Source organism: Heptranchias perlo, chromosome 10 (genome assembly GCF_035084215.1).
Source record: "Heptranchias perlo isolate sHepPer1 chromosome 10, sHepPer1.hap1, whole genome shotgun sequence".
Classification (NCBI taxonomy): Eukaryota; Metazoa; Chordata; class Chondrichthyes; order Hexanchiformes; family Hexanchidae; genus Heptranchias; species Heptranchias perlo.
The window spans coordinates 32,765,344-32,787,138 of record NC_090334.1 but is presented as its reverse complement, the minus strand read 5'-3'; the positions used below and the strand labels follow the sequence as shown (position 1 = coordinate 32,787,138).

The window sequence follows — 21,795 nt, the reverse complement described above, 5'->3', positions numbered from 1 at the left end:
GGCTGAGATGATTGGCCTCCAACAACCACTATCATCTTCCTTTGTGCTCGGTATGACTCCAGCCACTCGAGAGTTTTCCCCGATTCCCATTGACTTCAATTTTAGTAGGGCTCCTTGGTGCCACACTCGGTCAAATACTGCCTTGACGTCAAGGGCACTCTCACCTCACCTCTGGAATTTAGCTCTTTTGTCCATGTTTGAACCAAGGCTGTAATGAGGTCTGGAGCCGAGAGGTCCTGGTGGAACCCAAACTAAGCATCGGTGAGCAGGTTATTGGTGAGTAAGTGCCGCTTGATAGCACTGTCGACGACACCTTCCCTCACTTTGCTGATGATTGAGAGTAGACTGATGGGCTGGTAACTGGCCAGATTGGATTTGTCCTGCTTTTTGTGAACAGGACATGCCTGGGCAATTTTCCACGTTGTCGGGTAGATGCCAGTGTTGTAGCTGCATTGGACCAGTTTGGCTAGAGGCGCGGCTAGTTCTGGAGCACAAGTCTTCAGCACGACAGTTGGGATTTGCTTTCTTTGGAACAAAGGAGGCTGAGGGGAGATTTAATTGAGGTATATAAAATCATGACAGGATGAGATAGAGTGGATAGGGAGGACCTCGTTCTCCTAGCAGAGGTCAGTGACCAGGGGGCATAGATTTAAAGTAATCGGTAGAAGGATTAGACAGGAGCTGAGGAGAATTTTTTTTTCACCCAGAGAGTGGCGGGGGTCTGGAACTTACTGCCTAAAAGGGTGGTAGAGGCAGAAACCCTCAACTCATTTGAAAAGTACTTGGATGTGCACTTGAAGTGCCGTAACCTACAGGGCTATGGACCAAGTGCTGGAAAGTGGGATTAAGCTGGATAGCTCTTTTTTGGCCGGCATGGACACGATGGGCCGAATGGTCTCCTACCGTGCAGTAACTTTCTGTGAAATCACAAAATAAGCAGATGCCTGTCCATATGCTTGCAGAATGCTGCAATAATAGTCATATGTATGTTAAATGAGCTTTGTTTCAAACCCAAATTCAGAAAATGTTAGGAAACTCCAAATTGGTATCAGTTAATTGAATGAAAGGAATGAACTGAGCACCAAAAAAAACAAACTTACTCCATTTAGCATCATAAGCCTTGTTTCTGTCCAGAATCTACTACAGAAACTAATCACAGAAATGATGAATACCTTTAGCTTTCATATTACAGGTGTCAAATTTTCCCTTCCAACATATAAGGCCTTGCCTCTGCAAGTGCAACTGGGACATCATGCTTAAGTCACAGGATGTCAGATTACCATGAATTGCGACTCCAGCGTAAGTCTATTAATATTATTTTAAATCTGTCTGTTTACAATCTTCGTAATTTCTAAGCCCTATAATTTCTAATGCTGGAGCCAATTTGGCTTTATGTTGTTTTCAAATGTTCAAAGAGATTCAACTTCAGATAACCCCATTCCGAAAATAGGAGAGCAGTCATTTTATATGAATAATTTACTTGTCAGGATTGAATGTGTGATCAATTCACAATGGTCCAAACAACTACACCAACCTCAACTCTAATAATTTACCATCTGGCTTGGGTCCAATTGTCCTTCCTGATCATTCTGCCCTCAACCCAGAAATGGAAGCGTATGTAAAGAAAATAAAGGATGTAAATAGTGGCTATAAAATCAAATCCTGCAGAACATTTTATTCTTGTACCCAGAACAGAGACTGGGTCTATGGTCACAAAGAATTGATATGTGCTTGGGAGATTATTAAATGGACCTCAAGTGATATTACAAAAGGATGCGCACATCTGGTACTACAAAGATGGCTACTGCTATTATGTCCAAAACACAAAGCTACCTCTTCACTCAATAAATTCTCTTCCAGCAAGGATGTCTTTTCCTGGAATCAAGAACTTGCTTATTAGAAGGGAATCAAGTACTTGGTTATTGGAATTTAAATTATTCCGAGATGCCAAAAATCATTACCACCAATGAATTATAGCTCTTGGGACACCTGGTAGGAACTTCACTTTTTCAAGAAATCATAGCTTCTCAAAGGTTGAGAAAACATCCTGGAAAGTGCCTTCTGCATCATCTTGAGGAGCTGTGATCCACTAATCTGCTGAACAAGGTTAAACGCCTAAATGTTTATAATCATTCCGGGCCCCGACAGGAGATCAGAGAGGGGTATTTGATTTTGGTAACTCCTTTTGCACACTTAACTTTCCCTTTGTATTCTCAATCTCAGATATTTTCCGTATTGTGTCAAGCATGCAGAGGAAAGGATGTCTTTTGCTTTAAAAACAGTACGACATGGCTCTTCTCTCCCTCAGCAGGCCAAACAACTCAGGAAGTATTAAGATCCACTTCCAGACCTCCACCAATACTGATCTTCAGTGAATCATGAAGAGGTGCTGAACAGTAGCTGAACAATTACTCCTCTTGCAATCTCTCCTCTCAAAAAGAGGTATATGGTACACAGCCCCTCCACCACATTAGCGCAGGTAGATGGATAGAAAAGCACAGGGAAAAAACAAATTATTGAACAACTGTCCCATACTGTGACATGCCCTGCACTTTCCAAATAGATAGTAAACAATCCTGAACAAACTGCCTGCATGACCTGGGACAGACTGACTACTTTAAGCAACTTCTTTAGGATTTTGTTCAGCTGCACCAGATTAAAGGTAAGGCAGAATCACTAACGTTTTGGGACACAAAGCAACAGTAATAAATTCCCATCCTTTTGTGATATCCTCCATGTCTCAAGAAAATGCCTGTCAAGAGCCGAGTCCCCTGACTACCGAGAACAGATGAATCTCCTGAATTTGGAAAATCCTGATACAAACTGCAAAATGCAACCCAAATGCCACCTTTTACGCTCTCCATTTGTTTGCACTTCATCTGCACTCTCCAGGTTTTAAATGACAAGAAAATCTTAAAATTGATCATCATTTCACAATCTCTGCAGATAATGACTACATTCTTAGACATTAACATCTACATTGCCAAGCACATTCCCTCGAGTCAGAAATAGCTTTAATATATATTTTACTTGCGTCTATGAAGCACAGGAGAGCACATGGGCTACAAGTGCAAACCACTTGAGCAAAATGGGAGGATCCATTTACAAATGTCTATTTTCACATCTGTCCAAAGCCAAGTCCTTCTGAGCAATGAGTCAAACTGATGTATACTATTGTTCAAGACTCAACTTCTGCGAAGATTAAAGCTAATGCATTTACAAATATAATTATTGAAGAATGCAGTAATGCTAATTTTTCATTCATTAAAGGGAATAAAACAGTGAACTAAAATGAATTTACTCTTTAAAAAAAACAAAAGAGCAACACAAGGCTGAATATACTTAAAAGAATAATCACAACTCATGTGTTACTTACTAGCTGCTTCCAACATCTCTGAATGGAGATTGTAAGGGATAAGTGGATCAGGCAGATCAGAAAAGAAAGCCTTAAGAGCTCCTGCCACTGCATTGACTGTCACATCCATTGCCACAAGATCAATGTTGTGATCTAAAAGATGAGAATGAAGTAAGAAATAATTAAAAGTGACTGCTGTCATTATACATAAGTGCCTCACGAGGGAAATAAATGTAAACAACAATGCGCAAAGTTTCTCTTAATAGTGCAACACAATCAACAAAACCTTTATATAGTTTTACTGTACATTCAAAATCTAAAATACAATGAAAAGCTCTTAAATGAATCAGCGTAAATAAAAGGTTTCTGATGTCTCAGAATTTTTTATGAGAAACTAACATTTAAGGAAGATGTAAGCAACACATTCTATAAGCAAGTTTGAACAAAATCTGGCTAAAAATTTGGTAAACTCCAATGAGGGCAGAAAGAAAGGTAGAAGACAATGATGTAATGTTCCCATACCCAATTATATGTATTCACCAACCAATATATCACAAGTTATGAATAACAAAAAACACATGAAAACTTTTATTTATTATTTACTTGGCAGTCTAAAGTACAGTTGTTTTATTCAAAAATATTTGGCATCACCCACTGGCCAATAAAATCACCCGGTTTAACTATCATGGCTATGAACATAACTATCAACTGTAAATCTGAATCAGAAGAGAATTTTTCTTATTTGAAAACCTTGGACATGGGACTTGAATTCTGCATAAAAATCTATAAGCACATGTGCTTACAGATTTCTTCTGATATTGCTACCTAAAGTCTCTGCATTTCTAATGTACTTAATAACGTCGAACTAGAAGCAAGCCAAAAAAAACTGAATGATTCAGGTCCCACTTGTCACTGTGAATGTTATAAATTTAGAGGAATCAGGAAAAACAAAATCTGTATTTTTGCTAGTTTTCATTTATGCTGACTTTGCTGAAGATAAAGTTGCCACCACAAAAAAAAGTGACAGGATCCAAATGCAAATTTGCAGCTGCAAATTCACACACTTGGCCAGCCTGCCTCCTGTGTTGTGCAGAGTTTTTTTTCTGGAAAATAATAGTGAAACCTGTAAATTAGGGATTCCTAAGGGACTTGCATCAGGTGTCCCGCACCTGCACCGTTACCTCTGGCGTACCCCAGGGATCTGTCCTTGGACCCTCCTATTTCTCACCTACATGCTGCCCCTCGACGACATCATTCGAAAACACGTCAGATTCCACACATACGCTGACGACACCCAACTCTACCTCACCACCACCTCCCTCGACCCCTCTGCTGTCTCTGATTTGTCACACTGCTTGTCCGACATCCAGTACTCGATGAGCAAAAATTTCCTCCAACTAAATACTGGGAAGACCAAAGACATTGTCTTCCGTCCCTGCCACAAACTCCGTTCCCTATCCACCGACTCCATCTCTCTCTCTGATGCTGAATCAGGCCATTTGCAAACTTGGCGAGCTATTTGACCGAGTTGAGCTTCCGACCACATATCCACTCCATCACCAAGACTGCCTACTTCCACCTTCGTAACGTTGCCAGTCTCCGCCCCTGCCTTAGCTCATCTGCTGCTGAAACCCTCATCCGTGCCTTTGTTACCTCAAGGCGTGACTATTCCAATGCTCTCCTGGCTGGCCTCCATACTTCCACCCTCCATAAACTTGAGCTCATCCAAAACTCTGCTGCTCGTACCCTAACTTGCACCAAGTCCTGTTCATCCAACACCCCTGTCCTTGCTGACCTACATTGGCTCCCAGTCCAGGAACGCCTCGATTTAAAAATTCTCATCCTTGTTCTCAAATCCCTCCATGGCCTCATCCCTTACCATCTCTGTAACCAAATCCAGCCCGACAACCCTGCGAGATCTCTGCGCTCCTCCAATTTTTACCTCTTGCGCATCCCCAATTTTAATCGGTCCACCATTGGCAGCCATGCCTTCAGCTGCCTGGGCCCTCCGCTCCGGAATGCTCTCCGGCTCTCTCTCGACCACTCCTTAAAACCTACCTCTTTGATCACCTGTCCTAATATCTCCTTATGTGGCTCAGTGTCAAATTTTGTTTGATAATCGCTCCTATGAAGCGCCTTTGAACGTTTTATGACGTTAAAGGCGCTACACAACAGCAGCAACAACAATTTGCATTTATTTTAAAAATGGTCAATATATGTACAGTGAAACCTGTAAATTAGGGACTTGCATCAGGTGTCCTTTATTTGCAGATGTCCTCATTTTCAAAATGGTCATTGTATGTACAATAAACCGGATGAGCCAAATATTCTGGGATTGGCTGTACCTCCTGCAGCATTCCTTCTTTTTTTTGTGCTCAACTGGGATCGTGCCTAATTCTGGAGCCCTGCCAGCGGGATATGATTTCAGTTCATTTTCTGCTCGTTGGGTTTCCCAGTTCATTGCCATCCTGGGGTCCTTTTCCATGGAGGGAGGGATGTCCTGATCCTGAGATCTGCTACATTGGCAGCCTGCACAAGGCGAGGTAGCTGCAGTAGGGCAGGAGTGCCCGGGAGATCCCAGCCAAATTGGTGGGTGGTGGGGTGGGGGGGTGGATTAATGTCCTGTCGACTCATGTCTGGTAACCCCTCCCTCCGTGTGCTGCAGCTGCTAATGTTTGAAGTTCTGCGGGGTGGGTTATGGTTGACAACTCTGGCTGGTGGCATTCCTGGAGGTGTGATCACGTAACATTCTGATCACATGACCTCTGACCGTGTGGTACCTCATCACGTGATTAAATATTTATCCCATTCCCTTTGAAATAAGGTCTTAGTCTCCACCTCAATAGCCATATGTGGTGAAGGATCCCATGGTCTAATAGCTCTCAGTTCAAGAAGCTTCCTCCACCCTACCCCCTTGGTTCTTCCAGTGAGAACCTTCTGTCTCTTTCCTTTTGTTCCCGATTCACCTACCAGTGGAAATATTCTTTCACTGTTCACCCACAGTAAGGTCCCCAGGTTTCACTCACCCCTTTACTGGCTGTTCCTCTCTCAGGGCTGCTCCCACTGATCACCTTGCTGCTGCTGCTGCTGCTGCTCCCGACTCTGCAGGAAATGCTGGTCCCCACCCCCACCCCATTCCCCAGTCTCCATCTCTCCCCAAGCCCCCATTCCCCAGTCTTCATCTGTCTTCCCGAGCCCCCATTCCCCACCACTCTCCAAGCCCCCATTCCCCATCTCTCCCTCTGTCCTCATTCCCCAGTCTCCATCACCCCTTGAACCCCCATTCCTCAGTCTGCATCTCTCCCCCCGAGCCCCCATTCGCCAGTTTGCAACTCCCCCCCCATCCCTGAGCCCCATTTCCCATCTCTCTGCCCTCGCCTCCATCTCTCCCCCTCCACATTCTCAAGCCCCCCGATTCCTGCCAACCTCCCCCCCCCCCCCATTCCCGATTTCCTGCTGGAGGCAGCACCTGGGATGGGAACCCTCGATTCCGGGAAACTCCCAGTCATTCCGGGAAGGTTGGGAACCCTAGGGTGGCTAGGGGGCTATTAGCAGCTCATCTGCACCTGACCTACTGGTGGAGTGAAATGTAGTGTTGCCCGGTGCAGTTCCCGGCTTTTATCGAATGGGCAGTTCGTTACCCAGCATCCAAAGTGGCAGAGAAACTGCTCTATCCCTGGGATAGAGCCGGGCATGCATTCAATCCCAGAGATAGAGCGGTTTCTCTGCCGCAATGAATACTGGGTAAAGAGCTCCCCATTCCACAAAAGCTGTTTCTTTCACCCGCCTCATGCTGACCTCTGTATCCCGTGTTTTAAATAGTAAACGGACTCAGTGCACTGAAGGCTGTCTGTAGTTCGTAATTTGCGAGTGTGCGGGGTTTCAAGGTACAGCTTGTATATGTTACAATCTAAGTTATTTGGGACTGTCCATTTGTACTGGTTTCAATGTACTTCTATTAAGTTCTTTTTGTCACCATCTCAAAGTCTATTTTAGTCGAGTAAAACTGAGTGGTGGTCGGATTGAAGAGGGAGGCAGATGGTCTGGTGACAACTATGATTTCTTCCTGCCATACCAATCTTTTTCTACCGTGTTGGCAGAACTACCCCGTAGCATAACTGCCTTGGTTTCAATCAACATGAAGGAGAAAATTAATAAAAATGATTCTAGACAGGATTTCCATTTGGATGTTCATGCTCCATTTAAAATCATAAAGACATAAATACAGCACATAAAATACGGTCTTTCAAATGCAACATTTTACCAAAGCCCTCGTTTGCCCTCTCACGTGAATTATTTGAAGAGCAGAGGAGTTCTCCCTGGTGTCCTTGCCAGTATTTATCCCCCAACCAACATCAACTAATCATTTATCTCATTGCTGTTTGTGGGACCTTGCTGTACGCAAATTGGCTGTCGCGTTTCCTACATTACAACGGTGACTACACTTCAAAAAAAAAGTATTTAATTGGTTGTGAAGCATTATGATATGTCATGAGGTCAGGAAAGGTGCTTTATAAATGAAGTCTCTCATTTTTTTTCTTTCAGTATACAAAGTAGCTATAATTGGGTCAATTCCATTAAGACCTACTAGAAAGAAAAATTAACTTGCATTTATGTAGCACCTTTCACACCCTCAGGGTGCCCCAAAATGGTTATGGTTGTTATGTAGGCAATGTGCACAGAGAAAGGGACCACAAAGAGCAATTAAATAAATTGGCAGTTAAATCTATTTTGGGGTATGATCTTGTGGCCATTACAGAAACATGGCTGCAGGGTGACAACGACTGGGAATTAAATATGCCAGGGTATTTAACAATCAGGAAGGACAGGCAGGAAGGAAGGGGAGGTGGGGTGGCTATGTTAGTAAAGGAAGGAATCACTGTAATACAGAGAAATGATATTGGGACAAAGGATCAGGATAATGAAACAGTTTGGGTAGTGATAAGGAATGATAAGGGGAAAAAAACACTAGTGGGCGTAGTATATAGGCCTCCTAATTGTTGCAACTCTGCTGGAAGAAGTATTAATCAGGAAATAGTCGGGGCATGTAACAAGGGAACAGCTATAATTATGGGGGATTTTAACTATCATATTAACTGGACAAATCAAATTGGGCAGGGCAGCCTTGAGGAAGAGTTTATTGAGTGTATTAGGGATGGATTTCTTGAGCAGTATGTAACTGATCCTACAAGGGGCAGGCAACCTTGGACCTGGTCCTGTGTAATGAGCCAGGATTAATTAATAATGTCCTCGTTAAGGATCCCCTTGGAATGAGTGACCATAACATGGTTACATTCCATATCCAATTAGAGGGTGAGAAGGTTGGTTCTCAAACAAGCGTACTGAGCTTGAATAAAGGAGACTATGATGGGATGAGAGCGGAATTGATTAAAGTGGACTGAGAAAATAGATTAAAGGGTAAGACGGTACATGAACAGTGGTGTTCATTTAAGGAGTTATTTTACAACTTTCAAAAAATATATATTCCACTGAGGAAAAAAGGGTGTAAAAGAAATGACAGTCATCCGTGGCTAAGTAAAGAAATTAAGGATAGTATCCGACTAAAAACAAGGACATATAAGGTAGCCAAACTTAGCGGGAGGATAGAAGATTGGGAAGTCTTCAAAAGACAGCAAAAACTAACTAAAGGATTGATTAAGAAAGGGAAGATAGATTATGAAAATAAATTAGCAAAAAATATAAAAACAGATAGCAAGAGTTTCTACAGTTATATAAAAAGAAAAAGGGTGGCTAAGGCAAACGTAGGTCCCTTAGAGGATGAGACCGGGAAATTAATGGTGGGAAACATGGAGATGGCAAAAATGCTGAACAAATATTTTGTTTCAGTCTTTACGGTAGAGGACACTAAGAATATCCCAACACTGGACAAACAGGGGGCTCTAGGGGGGGGGGGGAGGAGCTAAATACGATTAAAATCACTAAGGAATTGGTACTCAGTAAATTAATGGGACTCAAGGCAGATAAATCCCCTGGACCTGATGGCTTACATCCCAGGGTCTTGAGGGAAGTGGCAGTAGGGATTGTGGATACTTTGGTAATAATTTTCCAAAATTCTCTGGACTCGGCAAAGGTCCCGGCAGATTAGAAAACTGCTAATGTAACACCCTTATTTAAAAAGGGTAGTAGGCAGAAGGCTGGAAATTATAGACCAGTTAGCCTAACATCTGTGGTGGGTAAAATTTTGGAGTCTATTATTAAGGAGACAGTAGCGGAACATTTGGATAAACATAATTTAATAGGACAAAGTCAGCATGGCTTTACGAAGGGGAAGTCATGTCTGACAAATTTGCTTGAGTTCTTTGAGGACATAACGTACAGGGTGGATAAAGGGGAACCAGTGGACGTAGTGTATTTAGACTTCCAGAAGGCATTCGACAAGGTGCCACATAAAAGATTATTGCTCAAGATAAAGAATCACTGGATTGGGGGTAATATTCTGGCATGGGTGGAGGATTGGTTATCTAACAGGAAGCAGAGAGTTGGGATAAATGGTTCATTCTCGGACTGGCAACCAGTAGCCAGTGGTGTTCCGCAGGGGTCGGTGCTGGGTCCCCAACTCTTTACAATCTATATTAACGATTTGGAGGAGGGGACAGAGTGTAACATATCAAAGTTTGCAGATGATACAAAAATGGGAGGGAAAGTAGAGAGTGAGGAGGACATAAAAAACCTACAAGGGGATATAGACAGGCTGGGTGAGTGGGCGGAGATTTGGCAGATGCAATACAATATTGGAAAATGTGAGGTTATGCACTTTGGCAGGAAAAATCAGAGCAAGTTATTATCTTAATGGCGAGAAACTGGAAAGTACTGCAGTACAAAGGGATCTGGGGGTCCTGGTGCAAGAAAATCAAAAAGTTAGTATGCAGGTGATCAAGAAGGCCAACGGAATGTTGGCTTTTATTGCTAGGGGGATAGAATATAAAAACAGGGAGGTATTGCTGCAGTTATATAAGGTATTGGTGAGACCGCACCTGGAATACTGCATACAGTTTTGGTGTCCATACTTAAGAAAAGACATACTTGCTCTCGAGGCAGTACAAAGAAGATTCACTCGGTTAATCCCGGGGATGAGGGGGCGGACATATGAGGAGAGGTTGAGTAGATTGGGACTCTACTCATTGGAGTTCAGAAGAATGAGAGGCGATCTTATTGAAACATATAAGATTGTGAAGGGGCTTGATCGGGTGGATGCGGTAAGGATGTTCCCAAGGATGGGTGAAACTAGAACTAGGGGGCATAATCTTAGAATAAGGGGCTGCTCTTTCAAAACTGATGTAAGGAATCTTACAACACCAGGTTATAGTCCAACAAATTTATTTTAAAATCACAAGCTTTCGGAGATTATCCCCTTCGTCAGATGACGAAGGGGATAATCTCCGAAAGCTTGTGATTTTAAAATAAATTTGTTGGACTATAACCTGGTGTTGTAAGATTCCTTACATTTGTCCACCCCAGTCCATCACCGGCATCTCCACATCATGGCTACTTTCAAAACTGAGATGAGGAGAAACTTCTTCACTCAGAGGGTGGTGGGTCTGTGGAATTTGCTGCCCCAGGAAGCTGTGGAAGCGACATCATTAAATAAATTTAAAACAGAAATAGACAGTTTCCTAGAAGGAAGGGGAATTAGGGGTTATGGGGAGCGGGCAGGAAATTGGACATGAATTTAGATTTGAGGTTAGGATCAGATCAGCCATGATCTTATTGAATGGCGGAGCAGGATCGAGGGGCCAATTGGCCTACTCCTGCTCCTATTTCTTATGTTCTTAATGGTTACAGCACGAGGAGGCCATCCGGCCCGTTGAGTCCGAGCCGGCTCTATGCAAGAGCAATCCAGCTAGTTCCACTCCCCGCCCTATCCCTGCAGCCTTGCAAATTTTTTCCCTTCAAGTACTTTCCAATTCCCTTTTTAAAGCCACAATTGAATCTGCCTCCACCACACCCTCAGGCAGTGCATTCCAGATCCCAACCACTCACTGTGTAAAAAAGTTTTTTCTCATGTCACCTTTGGTTCTTTTGCCAATCACCTTAAATCTATGTACTCTGTTTCTTGACCCCTCCGCCAATGGGAACAGTTTCTGTATATCTACTCTGTCTTAATCCTTCATGATTTTGAATACCTCTTATCAAATCTCCGCGCAACCGTCTTTGATCTAAGAGAACAACCCCAGCTTCTCCAGTCTATGCACGTAACTGAAGTCCCTCATCCCTGAAATCATTCTCGTAAATTTTTTCTGCACCCTCTCTAAGGCCTTCACATCCTTCCTAAAGTGTGGTGCCCACAACTGGACACAATACTCCAGTTGTGGCCGAACCAGTGTTTTATAAAGGTTCATCATAACTACCTTGCTTTGTACTCTATGCCTCTGTTTATAAATCCCAGCAGGATCCCATATGCTTTCTTAACTGCTTTCTCAACCTGCCCTGCCACCTTCAACGACCTGTGAACATATACTCCCAGATCTCTCTGTTCCTGCAACCCTATTAGAATTTTACCCTTCAGTTTATATTGCCTCTCCTCGTTCTTCCTACAGAAATGTATCACTTCACACTTTTCTGCATTGAATTTCATCTGCCACGTGTCCGCCCATTCCACCTGTCTATGTCCTCTTGAAGTATATCACTATCCTCCTCACTGTTCACTACTCTTTCAAGTTTTGTGTCATCTGCAAATTTTGAAATTGTGCCTGTACACCCAAGTCCAAGTCATTAATATATATCAAAAAAAGCACGTTCCTAGTACCGACCCCGGGGGAACACCACAGTATACCTCCCTCCTGTCCGAAAAACAACCGTTCACCACTACTCTCTGTTTCCTATTACTTAGCCAATTTCGTATCCATGTCTGCCACTGTCTCCTTTATTCCACGGGCTTCAACTTTGAGGACAAGTCTATTATGCGGCACTTTATCAAATGCCTTTTGGAAGCCCATATACATAACATCAACCGCATTGCCCTCATCGACCCTCTCTATTACCTCATCAAAAAACTCAATCAAGTTGGTTATTCACGATTTGCCTTTAACAAATCCATGCTGGCTTTCCTTAATTAATCCACACTGTCCAAGTGACTGTTAATTTTGTCCCGGATTATCGTTTCTAAAAGTTTCCCAGCCACTGAGGTTAAACTGACTGGCCTGTAGTTACTGGGTTTATCCTTACACCCTTTTTTGATCAAGGGTGTAACATCTGCAATTTTCCAGTCCTCTCCTCTGGCACCACCCCCGTATCAAAGGATGTTTGGAAGATTATGGCTCGTACTTCTGCAATTTCCACCCTTCCTTCCCTCAGCAACCTAGAATGCATCACATCCGGGCTGGGTGACTTATCTACTTAAGTACAGCCTGCCTTTCTAGTACCTCCTATATCAATTTTTAGCCCATCCACGATCTCAACTACCTCTTTTACTGTGACTTTGGCAGCATCTTCTTCCTTGGTAAAGACAGATGCAAAGTACTCATTTGGTACCTCAGCCATACCCAATGCCTCCATGCGTAGATCTCCTTTTTGGTCCCACCCCTCCTCTTACTACCCATTTACATGCCTACAGAAGATTTCTGGATTCTCTTTTATGTTGGCCGCCAGTCTATTCTCATACTCTCGCTTTGCCCCTCTGATTTCCTTTTTCACTTCCCCTCTGAACTTTCTATATTCTACCTGGCTGTTGTAACTGAGGCAGCATTATTCAAAATATGTCTCATTTGTACCAGGTTACATGCAACAAGGCACAAAATGGTGCATAATTGACCCATTGAGGTAGATTTTCATCTTCATTGCCCAGGAGGTAATCTGGCAGGTTGGATTGTCTGCCCATCTGATTTCAGGTGGGTTCTATAAAGGGCGGGCAATTCAAACTGCCAGATTACCACCTGTGCGGTGAAGATGAAAATCTGCCCCATTAAGTTTTTACAAGCACAAAGGTTCCTGAAATAATTCCATATCTGAATTTAAGAGTAAACTAATCAGCGCTCATCACAAATACTTGGATATCAACTCTACTTCTATTTACACTGCCGCCTGGTCCAATTAACATATTATCCAACAGCATAGCTTGGATTATACAATTCTAAACATCCAAAAAAGTGCCTTTCCATCCATGTGTTGAAATGTCAATTTTTTAATCTTAAAACAGCCTATTTTTGATTTGAAACATGGAAAATAGGAGGAGTCGGCCATTTGGTCCTTTAAGCCTGCTTCGCCATTCAATATGATCATGGCTGATCCTCTACCTCAATACCATATTCCTGCTCTCTCTCCATATCCCTTGATGCCTTTTGTGTCTAGAAATCTATCTGGCTCCTTCTTAAATATATTCAATGACTTGGCCTCTACATCCTTCTGTGGTAGAGAATTCCACAGGTTTACCACTCTGAGTGAAGAAATTTCTCATCTCAGTCCTGAATGTCCTTGTTCCCCATTATAAATTCTCTCGTTTGACTGTAAGGGACCTACATTGTCTTCACTAATCTTTTTCTTTTTACATACTTGTAGAAGCTTTTACAGTCCACTTTCATGTTCCTTGCAAGTTTACTCTCATACTCTATTTTTCCCCTCTTAATCAATCTCTTGGTCCTTTTTTGCTGAATTCTAAACTGCTCCCAATCCTCAGGCTTGCTACTTTTTCTGGCGACTTTATATGACTCCTCTTTGGATCTAATACTATCCTTAATTTCTTTTGTTAGCCATGGTTGGGCTGCTTTTCCTTTTGTGTTTTTGCGCCAGAAAGGAATGTATAATTGTTGCAATTCATGCATTCGTTCCTTAAATGTTAGCCATATATCTTTTATGAGGGCTGATGGCCGGCGCGGACACGATGGGCCGAAGGGCCTCTATGCGTGCTGTATGACTCTATGACTCTAAATATCTGGTTTTAGAATTAGAAATTTGTTAATTCATACACTTAAAAGCTTTTCATTACATCAAACCTAAACATTTTTGATGTTTTTCTTGGTTTGTTCTATATCTACTTTCAGTTTTGTAAAAGATCAACTGTAGTCCATCCATGAAAATGGTTGGAAACATAACACTAACAGCAGAAATGATACACATTTTGTCTGGACTGTTTAAACACTGCTTCAAATTGCATTTTATGATTTTTTTTTTCAAAGGATCACCAAGCAGTCCACAAACAGATGGCAGAAACAAATTGGAACACGAGAACACTTTATATAGTGGCAGTTACAAGTTGAATCCCCCAATCAAAAATTCCCAATTTCAGCCACACAACCATAGGGAAATGCAAGCAGAAGCATTGAGCTTCCCCCATCATATGGGAAAGAAAATCTGAACTGACGTTTGCACCACTATAAACTTGAGTTCCAAAAGCAAATTTGCAGCAACAAATCAATAAGACAATTCATTTGCCTTCTTTGTCATGGTGGTCTATGTGCAGTTTATCATCTTTTAAAAGTATAGAGAAATTATGTTGTATGTAGATTCCATAAAAAATTGAAGGGTGGCCAAGATTGAAATTAGAGGCAGACAGGCCTATGACATTGACGTTTTCCTCTTTTTCTGCCAATGACTGGCAAAAATGCAAGACTATCCATTTGATATGAAGTCTGATTTTAATTTTTAGAGTATGCAACCTTAAAAAGGGGAGAAAACTACTGAATTATGTATTTACTTATAAAGATACAAAGTTTCAGAAATTGTTGCTCTTTCACAGAGGGTTGACTCCCTAACTTGGCTCCACACTATATGTTACACTTGCCAGAATTTTCTTCACATCTGGTGCATTTCAGAACACTTCAGGTACATATTATAAAGCAAAAAATGTTCACCAGGATTTAAGTTACCTACAAATTTCAAATGATATACTTATTAAGTTGTAAGCTAATTAAAATATTTTTTAAAATGATTCTTACATAGAATAAATAGCTGTACTAATTCCTATCACTTAAACGTTAGTATGTGTGAGGCTATACATTATAATTCGAAGCAGTTGGACAAAATTTACCCTGTGTTCCCTAGAATGATTTAGCACTGCCTGAAAAGACTCAGTACTACAAACTTCTGTGTTTTTCTGCAGGGTGTTCATAGTTAAGACCAATAAATACTAGAATACATCATCTATTTACATGAAATTTGGTAGTTATCCACAACAAATGACAGTGTAAAACTTTTAAGACTGGGCCAATTACAATTAATTTAAATTTCTGTTAAATCTGTACAACTCCTTAACTCCATCAATCTTTCCATCCTTGCAGAACCTTCAGCTTTTTGCACTTAAGCTGGCCTTCCATTTACCACGATACTCCTTCAGCTTCGCCTTTCATGCCCTTGACCCAGCATAAACTTCAGTCTCTCCCATCATAATCCCATCTCTGATACAGTACCCATCTTCAATCCCCCAAGTCCAAAGGGCGCAGACTCGAGCCGATCACAAAACTAGTTTTGCCATCTATCACCAGATCAGGCTGGATCATTTCAAGCATTATCAGGCCTCATTATCCTCGGCCAAAGCTACCTAATACTCCAGTATCACCCTGGAGAGCAAACAAAACCCCCAGCTTCTTTTCTCCATGGCCAACTGTCTCATTAAACCTGCCTTCATTGCCCCAGCCACCCTCACATACAACAAGTGCGAGGAGCTCATAAAGTCTCTGTCACTAAGGACGAGATCATCATTCAGCTGCCTCCATTGCTCCCTCCCACACCAAATCTCCCTCCAGGATCCAACGTGCCCAGGCCCTGAACCCATCTCTCTCTACTTTCTCTCCCATAATGCCTTCTTTGAGCTCTCTTTCATCCATGAGACACACCTCCTGCTCCCTTACAAAGAATTTACAGCATAGAAACAGGCCATTCTGGCCCATGCCAGTGTTTATGCTCCAAACGAGCCTCCTCCCACTCTACTTCATCTAACCCTATCAGCATATCCTTATATTCCTTTCTCGATCATGTACTTATCTGGCGTCCCCTTAAACTCATCTATGCTATTTGCCTCAACTACTCCGTGTTGTAGCAAGTTCCACATTCTAACCACTCTCTGGGTAAATAAGTTTCTCCTGAATTCCTTATTGGATTTATTATTGACTATCTTATATTTATGACTCCTAGTTTTGTACTCCCCAAGTGGAAACACCTTCTCTACGTTTACCTTTTCATAATTTTAAAGACCTATTAGGTCACCCCTCAGCCTTCCCTTTTCTAGAAAATCTAGAAAAAAGAGCCCTTGCCTATTCAGTCTTTCCTGATAGTTATAATCTCTCAGTTCTGGTATCATCTTTACAAATCTTTCTTGCACCTTCTTCTTTTTGTAACATGAGTCCAATACTGTGGTACTCTAATGGAGGTCTAACCAAGGTTCTATGTAAGTTTAACATAACTTCACTGCTTTTCAATTCTATTCCTCTACAAATGAACCCCAGTGCTTTGTTTGCATATTTTATGGCCTTGTTAACTTGAGTTGCTCCTTTTGTGAATCATCACCCCTACATCCCTTTGCTCCTCTACTCCGATGACAGTTATTTTTTGAGGAGAATATGGCCTCCTTATTCTTCCTATCAAAAGGCACTATCTCACACTTGTGTCTATTGAAATTCATTTGCCATTTACACACCCATTCTGCAAAGTTTATTAACATTTTGTATTTTGTCACAGTCTTCCTCAGTTTTGACGATACGACCCAATTTGGTGTCATCCACAAATTCTGAAATTGTACTTCCGATTCCAGAGTCCAAATTGTTTATGTAAATAGTGAACAACAGTAGTCCCAGCACCAAAGCATCAAAACAAGTTAGTCCATTGGCTTTTTAACCCTGTACGTATTTACAGAAAGATGCCAATTCTGTGATATATTATTGACAAAAAAGCTAATTTATCAATTAGCAACAATGGTATTGAATGATACCTTGATCAAACTGTCTTTGAATGTTATCTTGATCAGTCTTGTTTCCACTTACACGATACAGTCCTTCAGTGTTCAAACCTTTGAAGAAAATAAGAGCGTGTTACCAAATTATATAGACAATGGGTTTAAAAATTAAAATACTCTTAATTATTTTGCACTGAATGAAAACCCTATTACTTAAATCGCCTGTGACAAAAGTAAGTTATTTTTGTCTACTTTTGATTTGCTGCTCCTTTAAATCCAGTCATAGTACATAAACAATTTAAAAAATCTGCAGTTCAGATCACTGTATCAAGCTCATTTCAATATAATATTGTCAACTATACAGGTAGGAGAGAGATATAATTCAAAACTTAAACAATGCTGTGTGATTGATTCAGTTTGTATATGAATGCCAGTTTCTTTTTAAATTTAATTTGTGGAATATTTAAAATCTAGGATTTTACCAGGATTTAAAAACAGTGATTGTTAAAAAAAGTCTGCTTGAAAAGAACCAATCTGTTTGAAACTCCTGTAAGAGAGAGGAAGAAACTGTTTAGATTACAACCAACATTTATATGTCTAATTTTCTTCCTATTTCAAAAGGGGGGAAAAAACTGTATTAAAAGTTTTATCCACAAAGTTAGTGCTTAGAGTTATAATATCAGAGCCAAATTAATGTGCACCTGAAAACGAGGTGCCAACCTAGTGATGCTACAACACAGGACCACATGCATGCTAAACAACGGAAGCAGCATGGTATAGACAGAACTATGCAATCCCACAACCAAGTTGCAAATGGTGACGGACAATTAAGCAAATAACAGAAGAGGGAGGTGCCATGAACATCCCCATCCTCAATGGTGGTGCTGACCCAGCACGCAACTGCAAAAGGCAAGGCTCAAGTGCTCGCAACCACAGTCAGCCAGAAGTGCACTGTGGATGATCCTTCTCGACCTCCTCCTGAGGACTTCACTAGCACAGATGCCAGTCTCAGTCAATTCAATTTAGTCTACGTGACATCAAGAAACGGCTAAGTGCACTGCACACAGCAAAGGCTACAGGCCCCAACAATATCCCGGATGTACTAAGGAAGACCTGTGTTCCACTACTAGCCACACCCTTAGCTCAGCTGTACCAGTACACATACAACACTAGCATCTACCTGACAATGTGGAAAATTGCCCAAGCTATGTCCGGTCAACAAAAAGCAGGATATAGCTGGCCAATTTTGTGAATTTTTTCACAGAACCCAGCCTACTTCCATCCCAACAGCCTACTCTAAATCATCAACAAAGTGATGGAAGGAGTCATCAACAGTACTATCAAGTGGCACTTACTCACCAAAAACCTGCTTACCGATGCTTAATTTGAGTTCCGCCAGAACTACTTGGCCCGAGACCTCATTACAGCCTTGGATCCAAATATGGACACAAGAACTGAATTCCAGAGGTGAAACGAGAGTAACTGTCCTTGACATCAAGGCAGCATTTGGCCAAGTGTGGCACCAAGGAGCCCTAGTAAAACTGAAGTCAATGCGGATCGGGGGAAAACTCTCCAGTGGCTGGAGTCATACCAAGCACAAAGGAAAATAGTTGGTGTGGGTGACAGCCAATCAACTAAGCCCCAGGACATCGCTGCAAGAGTTCCTCAGGGCAGTGTCCTGGGTCGAACTATCTTCAGCGGCTTCATCAATGATCTTCACTACATCATAAGGTCAGAGGTAGGACTGTTCGCTGATGATATTTAGCTCCATTTGCAATTCCTCAGATAATGAAGCAGTCCATGCTGGCATGCAGCAAGACCTGGACAACATTTAGGCTTGGGCTGATACGTGGCAAGTATCGTTCACACCACTCAAGTGTAAGGCTATGACCATCTCCAACAAGAGAGAGCATAACCAACTCCCCTTGACATTCTACGGCATTACCATTGCTGAGTCCCCTACCATCAACATCCTGGAGGTCACCATTGACCAGAAACTCAACTGGACCAGCCACATAAATGCCGTGACTACTAGCGCAGGTCAGAGGCTGGTTATTCTGCTCACCTCCCGACTCCCCAAAGCCTCTCTACCACATATAAGGCACAAGTCAGGAGTGTGATGGAATACTCTCCACTCGCTCCGAAGGATGCAGCTCCAATAACACTCAACAAGCTCGACACCATCCAGAACAAAGCAATTTGCTTGATCGACACCCCATCTACTAGTTTAAACATCCACTCCCTCCGCCATCGGCTTACCGTGGCTGCAGTGTGTACTATCTACCGATTGCACTACAGCAATTAGCCATGGCTTCTTCGGCAGCACCTCCCAAACCTGCGACCTCCACCACCTGAAGGGCAATGGCAGTAGGTGCATGGGAGCACCATCACCTCCAAGTACCCCTCCTAGTCACACACCATCACGACTTGGACACATATCACTGTTCTTTCATTGTCGCTGGATCAAAATACTGGAACTCCTTACCCAAAAGCAACGTGGGAGCACCTTCACTACATGGACTGTGATCGTTCAAGAAGGCGGCCCACCAACTTCTCAAGGGCAATTAGGAATGCCCATATCCCAAGAAGTAATAATAAAAAAGATAAGTATGGACCTAAAAACATACCAATTTAAGAAAAATATAGAAACAGACATTCTTTGAACACATTTCCTACTGTTTACACAGATAAGCCTCTTCATAGGAATTGTGCAGTTTAAGTTGGTGGCAGTAATGGGAATTTATAACAACAATGGTTTTGCACGGTCAGGGATTCTCATGCAGCAGAGTTCTATCTCCTAAAGCAGCATTATCAGGGGCAGTGGTAAAGGATGCCACCATGAAATGGGAGGGAGAAGAAAGGAGGCTGTTTTTGACTTGACAATTTTATATGGCAGTGTCAGCAGTTTAAAGCCATTGGTTTAATTTTTTAAGTTGGCATGTATGAAAGAACAAAATTTTATTAGGCATCTGAAGATTTTCTTTATTCGGCATTCAGTTCAAAGTAAGTCAGAACTTTTGGCTTTAAGTTAACATACAGCCATTTCATTAACATAAAAGTTGAAATTAATTCCATGAAAACTGCTCTAGAAAGCCATAGAATCTGCAAACCAACATGGAAACATTTAAAAAGGATACTGTTTGTTAAAAAGCACAACCAGTATCCTTGAAATTTCTACACAATCTTTTTTTTAAATGTATTCTCTCTTTCCCAGTCCCGCCCCTTTCCCCCCTTCCCCACCCAAAGGCCATTAAGTACTTCCACACACAGTAGGACAAATATCCTTTCAGTACTTTACACTCACAAATTTTATGTCCTTCAGTTTGTTCACATGGCTGATCTAAATATTACATTGTTTGCTAATGTAAAGTGACATGCAACAAAGCACAGTCCCTGTGGCAAAGCTGGGTCTCCAAGCGAGCAATAAGGTTGAGTGACTCAGCCCTGAAGATTATGATCACAATAAATGTGACTGAACGTAGCTGAATAGTGTGCAAGGTAGCTCCTGGGAAAATGCTTCCAATTCACATAATGTAAATTTATATTGACAGAAATACGTCAAAAAAAATACTTTGTCGCAAAAAAAACATTTTGTACTGACATTTTATGTGGAAATGTTCTCTGGATAACTAATATTTAAAAATAAACAATTTTGACAGAATGGTAAATTAAAACAAAAGTATTTCAAGTTGCAGTGTGCATATCCACTATTATATTGATGAGATTGAACCAGACATGTTGGGTTAGAGTTTCCGCTTTGGGCGCAATCAGCATTTGGGCGCAGCTTTGTTACAGTTCGTGTTTCCACTTAAACGCATTAACATAATCACAAATGTGATTGGTACAATCCAGCAGCTTAACAGAGTGTAATCGTTGATTTACTTTTCTTTGCAATAAAAAATATTCATTGATGTATTTAAGAGTGGTAACCTGGTGCAGTTGAATTAATACAGCTGAAAATGGATTTATCACAAAAAAATAAGCATTTTTAATAAGTGTGTCTCATCCTCCACCTGTGAGAAACCTGATTATAAATCACTGAAAATGACTTTTAAAAAACTATACTGAGCCATTTACTGGTCAGTTTTAATAAATTAAATATTTTTTAATATTTAAAAACGATTAAAATGTGCCAACTAGTGCCTGTGTGCCTAAGAAAACTAGCTTAATTTTAAGGTCCTCCTCGAACAGCCGCAATCGGTGGAAACTCGCCACCTCGTCATTTCGACTGGGGTGGGCATGGTCAGTTTTGTGGGTGGGGTCAGCTTCAGCGCAATGAATTTTGAGCCAGTGCAAAAGACTGCGTAAACTCGAATTACGCTGGAAGTGATTTACGCCCGCTGATTCGGCCGGATTGCACTGAAAAAGCCAGCGCAATCTCGACCCAGTCATCTTTTATTGCCTGTCAACTTTTGTGTTTTGAATTTATCAGTCCTACAAGCTAACTATGCTGTTTACCATAGTTGTGTGATATGTCACATGATTTTTCTTCTACTAAAACTACTTCACAAAATTCTACTGTCTTTTCAAATTTACTTACATAATTAGCTTCACTTTTCAATTTTGTAACATTTGGTAGTTTTGTATTTCATGGTAA

General features: G+C 41.5%; 1 protein-coding gene across 2 annotated transcripts in view; it reads right to left on the bottom strand.

The window, feature by feature from the left end:
- The window catches only part of arhgap5 (Rho GTPase activating protein 5), a 126,265-nt gene that overhangs the window by 17,665 nt on the left and 86,805 nt on the right, over window positions 1-21,795 (bottom strand). For both annotated transcript variants that reach the window (XM_067991428.1, XM_067991427.1), the window contains exons 4-5: window positions 17,235-17,312; window positions 3,377-3,508 (exon numbers count right to left, since the gene is read on the bottom strand). In XM_067991428.1, the coding sequence (XP_067847529.1) occupies window positions 3,377-3,508; window positions 17,235-17,312 (210 nt within the window). The remainder of the gene's footprint in view (window positions 1-3,376; window positions 3,509-17,234; window positions 17,313-21,795) is intronic.